Source organism: Sceloporus occidentalis, unplaced genomic scaffold, assembly GCF_023333645.1.
Source record: "Sceloporus occidentalis isolate IW3139 unplaced genomic scaffold, rSceOcc1.0.p SCAF_3, whole genome shotgun sequence".
NCBI classification, from domain to species: Eukaryota; Metazoa; Chordata; class Lepidosauria; order Squamata; family Phrynosomatidae; genus Sceloporus; species Sceloporus occidentalis.
Genome location: NW_028316983.1, coordinates 6,286,868 through 6,304,392, shown reverse-complemented (window position 1 = coordinate 6,304,392; position 17,525 = coordinate 6,286,868). Strand labels below are relative to the sequence as shown.

General features: G+C 43.6%; 1 protein-coding gene across 5 annotated transcripts in view; it reads left to right on the top strand.

Moving 5' to 3' along the window:
* The window catches only part of GMEB2 (glucocorticoid modulatory element binding protein 2), a 38,083-nt gene extending 35,801 nt beyond the window's left edge, over positions 1-2,282 (top strand). For all 5 annotated transcript variants that reach the window (XM_089513528.1, XM_089513525.1, XM_089513526.1 and 2 more), the window contains one exon: positions 345-2,282. In XM_089513528.1, coding sequence (XP_089369654.1) covers positions 345-991 — 647 coding nt within the window. In that variant the 3' untranslated portion in view covers positions 992-2,282. The remainder of the gene's footprint in view (positions 1-344) is intronic.
* Positions 2,283-17,525: the final 15,243 nt, after the last annotated feature.

Genomic DNA, 17,525 nt, shown 5'->3' with positions numbered 1-17,525 from the left:
GATTTATTGATTCCTATTTATTGGTCAAGTAATAAATTTATTTCTACCCCAGTTTATGGTGGAAATTTTTTTTATCTTTGGCTTTTTAGTTCTGAGAATGTTAGCTGTAGAGAGAAGTAGTTTTGCTTTATGACTTCATGGAGCAGGAGTATGTCCTACTTAAAGTATATTTTTTTCACACCAAAGCCAATTTGTACCTCTAGTTTTAGAATAGCTTGTGACACCTTACTAGGAGTTGTCATGCAGTTTAAGAGGAGGAAGCCAGTCCCAATTACTGACTAATGTGATTTAGTGAGTGTCTTGCCTTTCCACCGTTATGATTCCCTTCTCTTTTTCTCCCCCAGCTCTGGAGCAACAGTGTGATGAGCATCGGAAGAGGGCAAAGGAGCTGAAGCACAAATCCCAGCATCTTAACAATGTGTTGATGACCTTGACGCCGGTCTCCATTCCATCCCCTCTGAAACGCCCCAGGCTCACAAGAGCTACCTCAGGACCTCCTGCCATCACCTCCCAACTGCTGACCCAGTCAGGACAAATTGCCTTGGCACCAGGGATGCCGGTTACTCAGCTGGCCAGCCTGCCTATAGGCAAAGTAGTCTCTGCCCTCCCAGCATCTTCTCTGGGGAAGACCACAGTGCAAGCCACGTCTGCCAGCTCCCCAACCTCTCCGTTGCTGGGTGGATACACTGTCCTGGCTTCTGCAAGTTCTGCTTTTCCCAATACAGTTGAAATACACCCAGATGCCTCCAACCTAACTGTCCTGAGCACAGCGGCCATACAGGATGGCAGCACCTTGGTAAAAGTGATGAGCCCTTTCCAGCTGCTCACCCTCCCAGGACTGGGCACTGCCATCCAGAACGTAACCCAAATGTCTCCCAGTGGGAGCACCATAATGACTGTGCCGTCCAGTGTTATTGAAGGTTCCACTGTAACTGAAGAACATACAACCATTGAGGTAGCAACAGTCTCAGATGAACCCGAGCAGAAGTGAAAAACAGACTTTAACCTGCTTTTTAGGTGTGCTCTGGGCACATGTGGTCATCCCTCTGATAAGAAGAGGAGGGGCAGTGGAAAAGGAGCAAGGAAGACACATTGGCTAATGGGAGAATAGTGAGGTTGGGATTGTGGAAGGGAGAGAGGCAAAGAGAGAGAGAATGAAGGGAGAACACCCCTGAGAAGACAAGAAAGAGATCACTGTTCCACAGGAACCATTAAGAGCCACAATCTTTCCATCCTCCTCTTGTTAACTCAGTATCATCTCTAGCAGTCTGAAGGGGAACAAAGAATCTGCAGAGAGACTGAGGCAGGGAAGTTAAGTTTCTGAAAATAAAGTAATAAAAGGATAAGAGGGGAAGGAAGTCAGTTGGCCTGGTGTAGCTCTAGAAATTGCAGCGCAGGCAGCCAGGAGGGTATTTTTGGCACCCAGGCAAGATCCAGGCCTGCGGTGTGTATGTGCTAGACCATGTCAGTGGTTGGCTGCTTCCTTGCCACTTTGGAGAACAGATGTGAAAGGTAGCACATGATCCTATGCAGCACGTGTAGGAAAATTGCAGAAGCCTTAGTCACTCTGCAAAACAGTGTGGAAGGAAGGAGTTCCTCTGGTAGCTGGTGGTGGTGAGGAGAGGGACCTAGTATCACTCTGCTTGTTAAGTGCAGCAGCGGGCAAACCTAGTCAGTGTGTTGTGATGAACACACAACTTGAAGCAGACATCCAGGAGAGAGGTTTACAGATAAAACTGCCATAATCTCACATTAACACCCCCCCCCCAAGTATCCTGGGATTAAGGGCCATTTTCTTTATTTCCTTTAAATACCACACATGAACCTCATGCTTTCTAGCCTTCTCTTTGAGGCTGGTGCAGAGAGGCTGCCATTCTGCAGAAGGCCTGAGCTGCTTCCATGTCAGTGGAGGGCTGGAACCTACCTCTGCCCACCCTGTCACCTGCCATAAGCAGTGAGCCTTATCTACTGGGCATAAGCAGCTTGGGCTGCCATATGTTTGGAAATAATATTTTGACTGAAAGAGTTGTGGTACAAAAAGGGAGAGTTTGAATGTGCAGCTCTTCAGCTTATTTGGCTTCTTTTTTACTGTTATTTCAACTGGTTGGAGGGATTTGATTAACTGAGGACTTGGAAAACCAAAGGAAAAGGTGCTTGTGATAGAGGAAACATCTGTTACTGTCACAGGCTGTCAGGATTTGGATTCTTGCTGTGTGAATTTGTCTGTAAACAGCAGCAAAAGCAAATCTCTGGAATAAGCTATTAAAAATATTTCTAAAAGATGTGCTGTGGCTATTTGGCTCTCTTCTTACACATTTCACCCAGAAGGAAACTTCAGTGGTATACTTGGAGCCAGTTTTAATGATCTTGCATTTTGCTTTCTCTGTTTTTTTAAAGTTGGATTTAAGACTTCTGCCCTCATTCCTTACCCTCCTTCACTCTCATATTCTCACATTCTGTCTTCAGCATGAATGCCCTCCATCTCTTTCCCTAGGCCTTGCTAATAGTTTCCCAATTTAAAGATAGTCATGAAATCCTAAAGTTAGATTATCCATGCCATCGTTTCTCATTTCCATGTATGGTTGTGAAAGCTGGACAGTGAATAAAGCCGATGGGGGGGATCAACTCATTTGAAATCATAGAGTCATAGAGTTGGAAGAGACTACAAGGGCCATCCAGTCCAACTTGTGGTGCTGTAGAAGAGTTCTGTAAATACCATGGACTACCAAAAAGACCAGTAAATGGTCCTAGAGCAAACCAGCCTGAACTCCCTAGAAGCAATGGTGACTAAACTAAGGTTGTTGTAGTTTGCCCATATCCTGAGAAGAAAGGACTCACTAGGCTGGTTTACTCTTATCTATTTATTGTTTGTATGTACAGCACTGTGCAAGTCTACAGCACTATATAAATAAAGAATAATAATAATAAATAAATAATGCTTGGTAAAATAGAGGGCAATAGAAAAGAGCAAGACCGCAAACTAGATGAATAGATTTATTCAGAGAAGCCATGGCCATGAATCTGTATGATTCATGAGCAAGGCAACCAAGGACAGGGTGACTTGAAGGTCTCTCATTCATAGGGTTGTAGTAGGTTGAGGTTGACTTGAACACAAAACAAAAAGTCACTCTGGGCTAGTGCTCCATTTCCAGGGTGGAGTAACACTAGAGGAAAAAATCATGGAAAGTGAATCTCTTCCCAGCAGCATCACCACTGAGACCCAGAGTCCTTACTCAAGCTGCCTTGGAGGAGGGGATTGTGACCAAGAGCTACGCAGAGCAGTGGAGGATAGGGAGTCTGGGAGGATAAAGTCACTATGGGTCAGAGCCAACTGGAGGGCAACTAACAACAAGCTCTTATCCGCTGTGCTATTTCAAGATGAAGCTGACTTAGATGTGCAAAGTGAACCATTTTGAGATGTACCAAACTCGGAAGCTGCAATTAGTGCAGAATATGGCAGCCAGATTGGTCGCTGGTAGTTCCAGGTCGGACCACATAACACCTATTTTAAAAGATCTTCACTGGCTGCCTATTCGCTTCCGGGCTCAATACAAGGTGTTGGTTTTGACCTATAAAGCCCTAAATGGCTTGGGCCCAGGGTACTTGGAGGACCGCCTCTCCCCACACAATCCACCCCGCACACTCAGAACATCTGGGACCAAATTGCTGGAGGTCCCTAGGTCTAATTTGACTCGGACCTCACAGAGGGCTTTTACCACTGCTGCCCCTGTACTTTGGAATACGCTCCCTGCAGAGCTTCGCTCAGCCGCCTCGTTAGATGTTTTTAAAAAACAGCTGAAAACATATCTATTCCGGCTGGCCTTCCCACCTTAAATTGTTTGTCTGTTTTTCCTGCCCCTTTTTGTTTCCTTGACCCTGGATTGATGATTGTTTCTGCCTTTTTCTACTGCCCCTGTTAGATGTATTTTTACTTATCATTTTCCTGTTCCTGTTTGTAATAATGGTTTTAATTGCTAACTGAATTTTATCTGTATTGTAATGTTTTTAAAATTCTGTAAGCCGCCCTGATCATTTCTTGGAAGGGCGGGGTAGAAATAAAATTTATTATTATTATTATTATTATGTATCCACATTGTGCAATTGTAGCAGATTGATAGTGCTTGAACTGTCCTGGCTTTGTCCTGTGGGGTCCTGTGATTTGTAGTTGGTGAGAGACTTGGAATTCTGTAGTGTAGTGTTACTCGGAGTCATGGCCTGTGGAATAATGCCAGTCCAGGACCATCAGCTGCTGGTCCCTGGTGAGTTTCCAGCCAAGAATTAAACCGTTATAGCCAATGAACACAATGACAGGTCCCTGGCATGTTCAGGGGAGATGGGGCAGGTCCCTACATCAGATGGATTAAGAGGTAATGCATGGCTTAGTCCACCCAGAAGAATGGTTGGGAGAATGCTGAGTGTCTCCCCAAACCACAACTCTCAGGAATTCAGAGAATGGAGCCCCAAGACAATTAAAGGGATCAAACAGCTTACAACTGTGTAGTGCAGACCCCTAATCTCTGCCTCTCCCCACTCTCTGTTCATGAACTCTCTTACTTGATAGTAAACACTGCTCTAACTCACTCTCCCTACTGGTGGACTTCAAAGATATAGCCATGTCAGCCTGTAAAATCAGTATGTAAAGATGTCTTGCAGTACCTTTTGAGGCTAACTGAAAGAAAGAAGTTGGCAGCATGAGCTTTTGTAGACTTAACTCCAAATGCATCTGAGGAAGTAGATTTAGGTCTACGACAGCTCATGCTAACAGTTTCTTTCAGTTGGTCTCAAAGGTGCTACAAGATCTCTTTACATACTTACTCTCCCTACGTTAGAGCTCTGTGGGAAAAAATGCTAAATCCTCAGTAAAGTAGAAATCCTGGGTTGCCATAGAATGAAGCCATAGCAGTTTAAGTGGTATTGTGGTGGAAATTCCTTGTTGAAATAAAAAGCTATAGAAAGATGGAGTCACCTTTGTCAGCCAGAGAGATGGTTTTTGAAATAAAGGCTTGGAGTTTAGAAAAACTAGAGCAAAGGAATAATGAGTGCATCTTGACCTGGATGGAAGCTGGCACCAGTAAAAAGACATAACATAAACTACTGAGATAAGGACACATAGTTGACATTCAGAAGCAAGGTTAGGAGGAAAGCTACTAAATTCCTACAGGAGGGGGTAAGGAGTGATGATGCAGTTTTAATGTATGCATGTATTTCTGTTCTGATTGTAAGAATTCTGTATGTTTAAATTGTAATTAGCCAATCAGGTGTATTGAAGAAGCTTCTTTGTCTTGAATAATATAAAAAGAGCCATTTTGTCTTGTTCGGGGTCTCAGCTTTTGGAACTTGAATTCCACTGAGTTCATTGTTTTCCTTTGTCGACAACTGGAAATAAACTTATGGATTTTCAATTACTAGGTCCTCTTGCGAATTCCTTGCTCTGCCAATCCTAGATTTTTAAGTTTCCTGAAATTTCTGTTACATATTTGGCGAGCCAGCCAGGAGTAAAGGCAAGCAGGAATTGGCAAAGAGTGGGAGAAATTAACTCTTTCCTGGCTGCACATGTTTCTACTATGGGTAGATTCTTATCAAGGCCCTGCACGCACTTCAATACCTTTAATTGAAGAGGGATAAGATAAAGATTGGCTCAAGTGGTGGAGTCAGAGTCTAGCCAAGGAGACCACTTAGTAATTTGAAAATTCACTGGGGGGAAAAGGAAAGGGAAAAAAATAGAAAAAGAACAAATCATCTCTTCAGGAACAGGTAAAGTATAAAATATAGGGAAAAGTACACTAAAAAGGGAGCCTCGTTGACCGGTCCAAATCTTTGGATGCGAGTGGGAGAAAGGACCCCCTCCCTGTGTTAGCTGAGCCAGTAGCAAAGGTTCTGCCCAGAGAAGCCTTCTTGCCAAAACTCAGGAACCGGGCCCCTAGGGAACATAAGCAAGGAACTGGGAACTGAAAGGAGGTAGATTGTGGTGTAAGTATTGATTGCCAAAGTGTGGGATCAGTGTGGAAGTATAAGGCACATGCTCAGTTGTGCTGGGGTAGTTAATCTACTGATCTCCAAGTGCCAATAAATTGTTTTACCTTTTGTGTGGTGGCAAACCTTTCCCTTCTGTGGTATTTTGTTTTAAATAGCTAGAAGTTAGGTGCTGGTGGAGAGTTGGAGGAGAGCATTGGTCTATTGTGAGTAAAAATTATGGTTGTGATATTTTGTTTCATTCTGTCTGGTTGTGGTGGAGGCTCCAATAAAGACTGTTGAGTTCCAGTAAAGAGTAAAACGTGGGTATAAAATGTGTGGAATTTATCCGTTGAGTAGTGTCTGAGATTTGTGGGTTTTGCAATCTGTCCAGTGTGTACTTTTAAATCCTAATCCTATAGTGTTTGTGCCTGTTGAAATAGTGCTTGTGAAGAGACTTTGGTCTTTTGTTGTTTTGTGTCTAAGGATGGCTGAGGGAGGTAAAACTCCTTTGGATTACATGGTTGGTCATTTTGATGAATGTTTTAGGAAAGGCATGGGGAAACGTTTGGAAAAGGAGCGGTTAATCTTTTTGTGTAAAGATGTTTGGAGTCAGATTTTGCCAAATTGGCCGAGAGAGGGTAGTATAGATATTGACATTGTCTTGCAGTTGTATTTGAAGTGAACTGAAGAGTGCGGATGTAAGAGTGCGGATGTAAACCCCAAGGTTTTGAAAGCCCTTACAGAGATCCCAGGCGGCTGCTGAAACACAGCCAGCCTTCAACTCCAATTTGAAGGCAGACTGCCATTATTCCTCCTGTAAGGATGGGAGAATGAGGATGGGTGCAAGAGCTTTCCTTTCCTATCTGCATTTTTTGTTGTGTGCCTTCAAGTCATTTCCAACTTATGGCAACCTATCATGGGTTTTTCTTGGCAAGTTTCTTCAGAGGCAGTTTGCCATGGCCATCCTCTGAGGCTGAGAGAGTGTGACTTGCCCAAGGTCACCCCATGGGTTTCCATGGCCAAATTGAAATTTGAACCCTGTTCTTGGGGTTATACATGATCCAATGCTCCCACCAATACCCAACGCTGGCTTCCAGCATCTGCACTGGTTCCTGGTAAATACATGATGGTGCCGAGAGGAACTAGACCCTTGTGTTTGTCAAAACTTGCAGGGCTCCCACAGCTGAGTGCAAGTAAAGGTGGCTTTATTAGAAAAGTATATTTTGGCTACAGAGAAATGCTGTTATATGCTTTCAGGTCAACTCTCACAGCAACCGTCTTACAGTTTTCTTGGCATGATTTATTCAGAGGGGGATTGCCCAGGCCTTCCCCTGAGGCTGAGAGAGTGTGACTTGTTTACAGATACAAGGGGTTTCTGCAGCTGAGCTGGGATTTGAACCCTGGTCTTTCAGAGTTCTAGTCCACCACTCAAACACTACCAAGATGGCCGTCCAAAGTGTATTAAATTAACTCCTGGCCTTGCAACAACGTGAGACTCTTCTTTTGGCTGCCAGTAGATGTCACAAGTGGGAAACAATCCAAAAGTTAAATGAGGCTGATTTAAGTGTGTGTGTGTCTGTGTGTACACACTTCAACTCGTGTGCCAACTTATAGCAACCCCATGAATTTCATTTAAAAAAAATATTATTTTATTAAGCATTTTTAAAACATATCTTTAAAAAAACAAAACAGCAAAAAACTAAAGATAAGCATCTACTTAATTTCCATCCACATCTTCCACTATCAGATCCATCTCTATAAATTATTTTCTATGCCTAACTTCGTATACTTGCAATATTTAGTGTTCCAACCAGTTCTTTCAAACTGTTCCTAAATTATACTAGGAAAAAACACAGCCTAGTTCTACCAAAGGATTAATACTGGCCATAATTATATTTTATAATGCATCAATTAATAAAAACAAAACAAAACAAATGATATCATTATAACCCACAGGTTATTTATATGTTTCATTAACAGTTCCCAATCCTTTGCATATTTTTCTACTTTTTCATATTTCATGAGTCAATTTATCTAATTTAGTAGAGATGTCGGAATTAGATAAACTGAGCAACCTCATGAATTTCATAAGTTTTTCTTAGGCAAGGAATACTCAAAGGAAGTTTTAGATTTAATTTAAAATGTCACAAATCAGCAAACTTGAGGTATCCAAAACTTTAGGTTGAAGGTTCAGCAAAATATCAAAGAACATGATGCAGGAGAGGAAAAGTCAAATCATACCAACTACTACCCAATTGCAGTAGCTAAAAAGGTCAATGCAATTTTAGGCTGCATCAATAGGAGTATAGTGTCTAGATCAAGAGAAGTACAGTAATAGTGCCACTCTATTCTGCTCTGGTCAGGCCCCACCTGGAATACTGTGTCCAGTTCTGGGCGCCACAATTCAAAAAGGACATTGAGAAACTGGAGCCATGTGTCCAAAGGAGGGTGACTAAAATGGTGAAGGGTCTGGAAACCATGAAGTCCTATGAGGAACATCTTAGGGAGCTGGGGATGTTCAGCCTGGAGAAGAGAAGGTTAAGAGGTGATATGATAGCCCTGTTTAAATATTTGAAGGGATGTCATGTTGAGAAGGGAATTAACTTGTTTTCTGCTGCTCCAGAGAACAGAACCCAGAACAATGGATGCAAGCTACAGGAAAAGAGATTCCACCTCAACATTAGGAGGGACTTCATGACAGTAAGGGCTGTTGGACAGTGGAACAAACTCCTTCCTCGGAGTGTAGTGGAGTCTCTTTCCTTGGAGGTCTTCTAACGGAGGCTGGATGGCCATCTGTTGGGGATGCTTTGATTTGGATTTCCTGCATGGCAGATTGGGGTTGGACTGGATGGTCCTAGTGGTCTCTTCCAACTCTATTATTCTATGATTCTATGTCATCTGGTCTTTAACTGCCATCAGCCCCAGTCATCATAGCCAGTGGTCAAGGATGATGGGAACTGTAGTCTGACAAAATCTGGAGAGTCACTGTATCACTAACCCTGTCCTCCTGTGACTTTTGGGATTTTCTAGCAGGCCAGAACAGCTATCCTTTTCTCTGCTGTCTTCAGATGTAAACTTGGGGACCAGAGAAAGGGAACAGCCATTTTAAAAAGCCTTGATCACACCACTGCAAATTAATTACAAGTGAAGAGGAATTAATAATTTGGGACAGGATGCAAATTAATTGAATATTTGAAATGATCTGAATGAGAAATAAATAGGCTTCTGTTTCCTTTCTCTGAAATTTGAATAAATGGTAGTAATTATTTTCAAACTCTGTACAGGCAGATTTTGTTCAGATTTGAGTCCCAGGGGTCTGCCTCCCCCTCCAATGTTTTAAGTGTCTACTATTGCATCTATTTTTTAAAAAAAAACCCTTTTTATTAAAAGGAATTAAGCTGCATCAAAAACATGCAAATTAAACAATTAACAAAAGCAAAGAGAGCAAGAAACAAAGTAGAAAGAACAAACAAGAAAAAGAAAACAATCAGTGAAACAAATATTTACACTGAGTTCCAGCTTTCCTTACGACGGTCTAATCCTTAATACAAAAATCTCGCTTCTCCAACTACCAAAAAACCTTTTTTACACAGGTTGAGTGCCCTTGTCTGAAATGCTTAGGAGCAAATATGTTTTGGATTTCATGTGTTTGCTTTACCTTGGCTGCTTTGCCTGACTCTTTTCTTGGGATGCCTAGAATATATTTCTAAGGACACAACAGAAGTTGTAAGTTACAGCAGTGCTAGAAAGGCTGGGGCTAAAGGAAAATATCATTTAGGGTTGCAGAATTATTTTTTTGGAAGAGAAAATGACCGCATCTGTCCTAAAGTTTTCCCTGTTCTAATCTTGCCAAGAAAACCCTCTGATCGTTTTGCCTTAGCGTTGCCATAAGTCAGAATCATTTGAAGGCATACAATAACAACAACAACAATGAGATGGGCAAAGGCCATTTTCTATTTGCCTGGACTTAAAAGCAGAAAAAGAAATGGAGCTGAATGGGCAAACATCTGAAGCATGACCTCTTGGAAATACCCTAGAACAGTATTTGTGTAGACTATCTACTCTGTTGTTTTTACTAGAACGCCAAGATCCAGCAACTGGAACTCCAGTTGGCCCTCCACATTTGCAGCGTTGACTTTTCCAGATTTGATTATTTGCCATTTTGATCAATATGTTCTCTTTAGGAACCTCTAAGCCCTCCAGCACAACTCTGCCAGAAGCTGACCATAGAGTTGTGCTGGTGAACCTAGAGGTTCCTAGAGAAAACACTTCTCTGGGCATTTGTAAGTCCTCCAGCATGATGATCAACCTCTGGCAGATGTTGGCCATAGAGTTGCACTGAAGGACCTGGAGATTCCTAGAGTTAAAAGAATTGTGTGTGTGTTTTTTATTTGTGTTTTTTCCACAATCACAAGGGTCTTTCACCCCTAACCCCAGTGAATGTGGGGGGACCACTGTGCGTCCAAAAGAGACAAATTAAGAAGCCACCAATGTGCTCAGAGTACCAGAACTAAACAGTGCACACAGTTCTCCTATACACATATTTCACTCCAAGGGTCAGCTAATCCAACCTCTTACCATTGCAGGAATCCACAACTAATGCAGCCTGGCTGGTGGGGGATACCTAACCCCTGCTTAAAAACTGCCAACAAAGGAGAGTCTGCCAAATTCTGAAGTACTCTGGTCTACTGTCAAAATTAGACTCCTGTCATACTCTGTTTCAGTTGCGGTATCTCATAATGGATCATGATTTGGGGGGGTTCAGGTAGCTTGTTAATGCTCTCTAGGACAAGGGTTGGTATCATGCAGCTCTCCATGGAACCCTAAAATTGGATGGTATCCCCAAAGGGCACCTAGTCCAACCCTCGGCCAGTTCAGGAATATGATGTCAAAGCACCCCTAAGAGGCAGTCATCTAATCTCTGATCTCTGTTTCAGAACAGAGTGTTGAAAGGAGCATCCAGCACCATCTGAGAAAGGATCTTCCACCATTACTGTTGAGAAGATCTTCCTTTTACAGCAGCAAGAAGCTCAATCATTTACGTGACAGCCCTTCAGATATTTAAAGATGCCTATCATATCACCTGTATGACATGAGAAAGCACAGCTCATTGGAAAAGACAATAATGCTAGGAAAAGTGGAGGGATGTAGAAAGAGAGGAGGGCCGCATCCTAGATGGATGGACTCTATTAGGGGCGCCACGGATATGAATTTGCAGGACCTGAGCAGAGCAGTGGAAGACAGAGCAATTGAAGATGTCTCATGCACAGGGTGACCAAGAACTGGGATCAACTCAAAGGCAGTTTAGAACAACAGATCGTATCACCTTTCAGTCTTCTCCAGGTTAAACACACCCAGCTTCAACCATTCTAGCTGAGGAGTATCTACATGGGCCAAATAAAATGGTCTCACCTAGTTTTCACAGTGAACCATCCAAATAAGGTATGGAACCATTCAGTCCAAATCCGGATGTTTTCATATCCTCAGGGCTTTAATCTGGAGGGGGGGAAGAGAGAGTTTCCCCTGGTTTATAGCAGAAAATTTAGATAGTCACAGGTGTGTGGACTGTGCTCGATAGCGATGTCAGTGTGAGTCTGGATACATTTGTGCCTCCACCTTTGTGGCTTTGACTTTTGCAGATTTGATTAATATGTTCGCTCTAGGAATCTCTGGGTCCTCCAGTGTAACTCATGAAGATGTACTCATAGATGCAGTGTAACTCTTGTGTAACTCGTAGATGGATGGACTGTATTAGGGACATCATGGGCATAAATTTGCAGGACCTGAGCAGAGCAGAGGTTCCTTATCAACTTCTGACAAAAGTCATACTGGAAGACCTAGAGATTCCTAGAGAGAACACTTCTCTAGGCATTGGTAGGTCCTCCAGTGCAATCCAGTGAAACCATGCCCTATGAGGAATGATTTAGGGAGCTGGGGATGTTTAGCCTGGAGAAGAGAAGGTTAAGAGGTGATATGATAGCCCTGTTTAAATATTTGAAGAGATGTCATATTGAGGAGGGAGCAAGCTTGTTTTCTGCTGCTCCAGAGAACAGGGCCCAGATGCAAGCTAGAGGAAAAGAGATTCCACCTAAACATTAGGAGTAACGTCCTCACATTCCCTCGGAGAGTGATGAAGTCTCCTTCCTTGGAGGTCTTTAAACAGAGGCTGGATGGCCATCTGTCGGGTACACTTTGATAGAGAGTTTCTGCATGGAAGGGGTTTGGACTGGATGGCCCTTGAGGTCTCTTCTAGCTCTATGATTCTATGATTTCATGGTCAACTTCTGCCAGACCTTGACCACAGAATTGCCCTGGAGGACCTAGAAACTCCTAGCAAGGTGTTTTTCTTCAGGTAAAAAACCTGTTTTTTCATTTCCAGTTTTCCCACTTTCATGCGGATCATTTGCCCCTAACCCCAGCAAATGTGGAGAGTCCACTGTACGTGATTTTGCACACATGACGGAGGGGAGCAGAGAAAAAACACATGGAGCGGACACATCCATGTTATCAGACATGGATGTGTTTGAAAAAGATAATGACGTTGGCAGTTCTCCCAACACACCTTGGAGTGTGTAGATCATAGAATCATAAAATTGTAGAGTTGGGAGAGTCCCCAATGGCCATCCAGTCCAACACCCTGCCATGCAGGAACTCACAATCAAAGCACTACAATTTGTCGTAGTCAAGCCCATGGTTGTTGCAGATCAGGGTAACTCAAAGGTAAGCTGGATTTTCCTGACAGTGTGGACTTGGCTGCCATCTTGTTTGTCCTCCTCTGGACACATTCTAGTTCATCATTATCAATAATAATAATAATAATAATAATAATAATATACTTTATTTATATACTGCTCTTCCGGAATAATCAAAGCGGTTCACAGGGTCTTTAAAAACATAAATCATAAAAACACATATCACAACATATCTATATGGTTAAATATCAGTAAAAGCCAAGCAGCATATAAAAACAAACACATACATGGAATCTATCGATCGTAGGTAGCCATTTCTATCAGAGGAAACTTTCTCTATGATGAGTCCGGAGGATATGCTAACCGGAAGAGGTAGGTCTTTAAAGCCTTTTTAAAGGCATCCAATGTGGAGTTCATCCGAAGCTCTTCTGGAAGTTTATTCCAGTATATTGGTGCAGCCGATGTAAATGCTCTCTTGTGAGTTTCTGCCAATCTCACCTTAGGATGTACTAGTAAATTTTTCCCTGATGTTCTGAGTGTACGGGGCGGACTATATGGAGAGAGGCATTCCCTCAAGTAACTCGGGCTTTATATAGGGCTTTATAGGTCATAACCATCACTTTGTATTGAGCCCGGAAGCTAATAGGCAGCCAGTGTAAAGATCTTAGTTATATGTTATATGGTCTGACCTGGTGGTTCTGGCTGCCGCATTTTGAACTAGCTGAAGTTTCTGAACCTGGTACAAAGGCAGCCCCATGTAGAGCGCATTACAGAAGTCCAAACGAGAGGTTACCAGTGCATGTACTATAGTTTCAAGGTCTTTTCAGTCCAGACAGGGACGCAGTTGGCGTATCAGCCAAAGCTGGTACGAAGCACTCCTGGCCATCGCATCTACTTGAGATGATAACTGCAGAGATGGATCCAGGAGTACTCTCAAACTGCAGACTTTGTCCTTTAGGGGAAGCGTAACCCCATCCAGGACAGGATGGCAAATTTCCCTGTCTGGGCTTGGGGCACCTATCACGAGTACCTCTGTTTTCTCTGGATTCAGCTTGAGTTTGTTTTCCCTCATCCAGCCCATTACTGACTTCAAGCAGGCATCCAGAGGAGAGGTGCCATCCTTAGTCACTGTATCAGTCAGAGACATGGAGAGATAGATCTGGGTGTCATCAGCGTACTGATAACACCGAGCTCCATGTCTCTGGATGATCTGTCCCAGCGGCTTCATGTAAATATTAAATAGCATGGGGGACAGAATGGCGCCTTGGGGGATGCCAGATGTCAACTCTCTTTTGCGAGAGCAGCTGTCCCCCAGCCGCACCATCTGGAATCTTCCCTCCCGAGAGGTAGGACCGGAACCACTGAAGCACAGTGCCCCCAATACCTAACTCTCTCAGGCGTTCCAGAAGGATACCATGGTCGATGGTATCGAAGGCCGCTGAGATGTCCAAAAGCTCCAGCAGGGTCACACTTCCCCTGTCGATGCCCAGACGAAGATCATCGACTAAGGTGACCATGGCAGTCTCAACTCTGTATCCCGCTCTGAAGCCCGTTTGAAATGGGTCTAGATAATCAGTTTCATCCAAGACGGCTTGGAGCTGAAAGGGGACTGTCCTCTTGATCACCTTGCCCAAGAATGGTAATAAAGAGACCGGTCTATAGTTACACATCTGCAGGGGATCAAGGGAGGGTTTCTTTAAGAGTGGTTTCACTATTGCCTGTTTTAAGGCCAATGGAAAAATCCCCTCCTGAAGAGATGCATTAACTATATGATGTAATGAAGATTTTATAGCATCTCCTCCCTGAACGGTCAGCCAAGAAGGGCAAGGATCAAGAGAACACGTCATCCTTTTCACGCTACCAAGGAGCTTGTCCACATCCTTGGTATTTACAAACTCAAAACGATCCAGAATAACCTTGTTTCCAGAGTCACTGGATACCTCTGCTATAGGTTCTGTCAAAAGACCAGTGTCAAGATCCGCCCTTATCTGAGAGATTTTATCAGCAAAATAGTCATTAAAAGCATCACAGCAGGCTATAGTTGATTCAAGTAAAGGGTTCAGGGTGGCCGGTAGTTGTGTTAATTCCCTGATCACCCTGAACAGCTCTGCTGGACGAGACTCTGCCGATGCAATCCGTGCAGCACAGAACGAATTCCGTGCTGCATCGATTGCCACTCCGTATGAACGTAACATTTCTCATGGAGTGCCTTGTCAGATAAGCGCTGATGTTTCCGCCAGTTGTGCTCTAGTCGTTGCACAGCCCGCTTCATCTGGCGTAACTCTAGTGTATACCATGGTTTTTTGTTTGGAGCAGGCTGGTAACGACGCTCAGGAGCGATGCTGTCTATTACCCCAGTAAGGTTCTTATTCCAATTATTAACCAGGGTCTCAACAAGATCGCCATCGTTCCCAAACATAATCCCCTCTAGGGCATCTTGGAACCTTTTGGGTTCCATCAGCCTTCGAGGATGGACCATTCTAAAAGGCCTACCACCCCCGAGGGGTTTTTGAGTTGTGGCATTCAGTCCAATCCTGACCAGGAAATGGTCCGTCCATGACAGGGGGCAGATGTCGTTTACTTCCAGCCACGGCTGTTCTCGGTCCGTACTAAAGACCACATTGAGTGTATTACCAGCACAGTGTGTTGGACCCTGGACCAACTGGGACAGGCCCATGGCTGTCATGGAATCCATGAACTGACAAGCCGCACCTGTTAGATCTGATAAGCTGGCCTCGAAGGGGATGTTGAGGTCCCCCAGAATAAGAAGTCTGGGGGACTCCAACACCAGCTCCGAGACCAGCTGTGTCAGCTCGGCCAGGGAGTCTGTTAGCGCACGGGGTGGACGGTAGACCAACAGAATCCCCAGACTATCCTTGGTCTTTAAGGTCAGGTAAATACACTCGATGTGTCTCAGTTTCGGAACCGGGTTCCTGGTCAAAGTGATATGGCTTTTGTGGATCACTGCCACTCCTCCCCCTCGCCCACTTTCCCTAACCTGCTCCTTCACTACATACCCAGCTGGGAGAGCTTTAGCCCAGGTCACACAACTATCCTCCCCCAGCCAGGTCTCTGTAATACAAGCTAGGTCGGCATTCTTCCCATCCAATAGATCGTATAAGATATGGGATTTATTTTTCACCAACCTAGCATTACACAGGAGCAAGGTAAGGGTCTGTGGTATGTTTGGGACGTCCTTGGTTCTTTCGGGCTAACAGGGTGACTGGAAGACGGGATAGGTATTAAGCATCGATCCCGTCTTCCTTTAGATGTATTAGTCAGCCTGTTAACGCTATAGCTCCCCATGCCCCACACAACTCTTATCAGTATTCCCTGAGCAATATTAGTGTTTACACCAATGTTGATATCAATATCAGTACCATCATTCCTCATAGCTATAATCTCCTCTGCATTGTTCTTATAATGTTGTATCTCTGGTAGGTTTGCCATCTTAATATATCCCAATAAAAGGCAGTAAATAAGTCAGTAGATGGAAAAATAAGAAGGCCCTGAAATAATCACTTTAAATAGTGCCATAGATTAAAATTGATTGTTATTCAATCAATAGATGGTAGTTACAGGGACCAAAACAGATTAAGAAGATGTTATTGCCTTCACTTTGATTTAATCTTCCTACCAAATTAGCAGGAGTTCCCCTGATATTTACGATGTTTTAAAGGTACTTTGCAATTATTATAGATCTAATGAATGTCTGACTACAAAAAATTCCTAAATTCCATGCAAACACAGCCAAATGTCCTTGCGCGGGTGCGCTCTTCCTCTCCCGGCTGGCTGGCGTCTTCCTGGGGAGGCCGGCAGGCCGGCCTTTGAGGTCACCGCTCCCACCGGCTCCTCCCCCCTTCAAACACCGCGCAGGCACAGGTGAAGTCCCTCACACGGGCGCGCTCTCTTCTCCCGGGTGGCTGGTGTCTATTAAATGGTGGAGACCAAGCCTGGATGCTGTATTCCAGGTGAGGTCTGACCAAGGCAGACTAGAGTGGCATATTACTTTTCTCGATCTGGGACCTATTTATCTAGCCTCAAATTGCATTGGCTTCTTGGTTTTGTTTTGGGTTTTCTTGCTGCAGCCCATATGATGTTGGAGTGCAACTCCCAGTGTTCTTCACTATTGGCTATGCTGGATCAGACTGCTGGGACTTTAGTCCTGCAGCACTATTAAATAAAGTGTAAATGAACCAGTGTGGTGTAATGTAGTGTTGGACTGTGATTCTGGGGACCAAGGTACAATTCCCCACTCAGCCATGAAACTCACTGGGTGACCTTGGGTGGGTCACACTCTCTCAGCCTCAGGGAAAAGCAATGGCAAAACTCTTCTGAGTAAATCCTGCCAAGAAAACTCCATGATAGGCTCACTTTAATGGTCACCATAAATCAGAAACAACTTGAAGGCACACAGCAGCACAACAAAACCCCTGAGACTGAAGCTTTGTATTCATAATAAAGATACATACAAGAATCACATGATTGATGTCTTTCCTTTAATGAAATAAACAGATTTCTCGATAAATTACAAATACTTCCAAAAACCAATAACAACTATGGTAACATTTCCCCAGCATTTCTTCTTATTATAAAGATCAGCTTTGCTATCTTATCTATTTAACAGTTTTAGTACAGGCATGGAGTTATCAAAGACGTTACCCAATTTAAAAAAACAGGTTATAAAACATGACCTCCATCTTTAACATTATTTGTGCAGCAACCCATTAATTTCAGAGGGTTTTCTTAAGCAAGGAAACCTTAGAGGTGGTTTTGCCCGTTCCATCCTCTGAAATACAGCCTACAGGCCCTGATATTTGATGGTGGTCTCCCATCCATCATCATCATCATCATCACCACCACCACCACCATCATCAT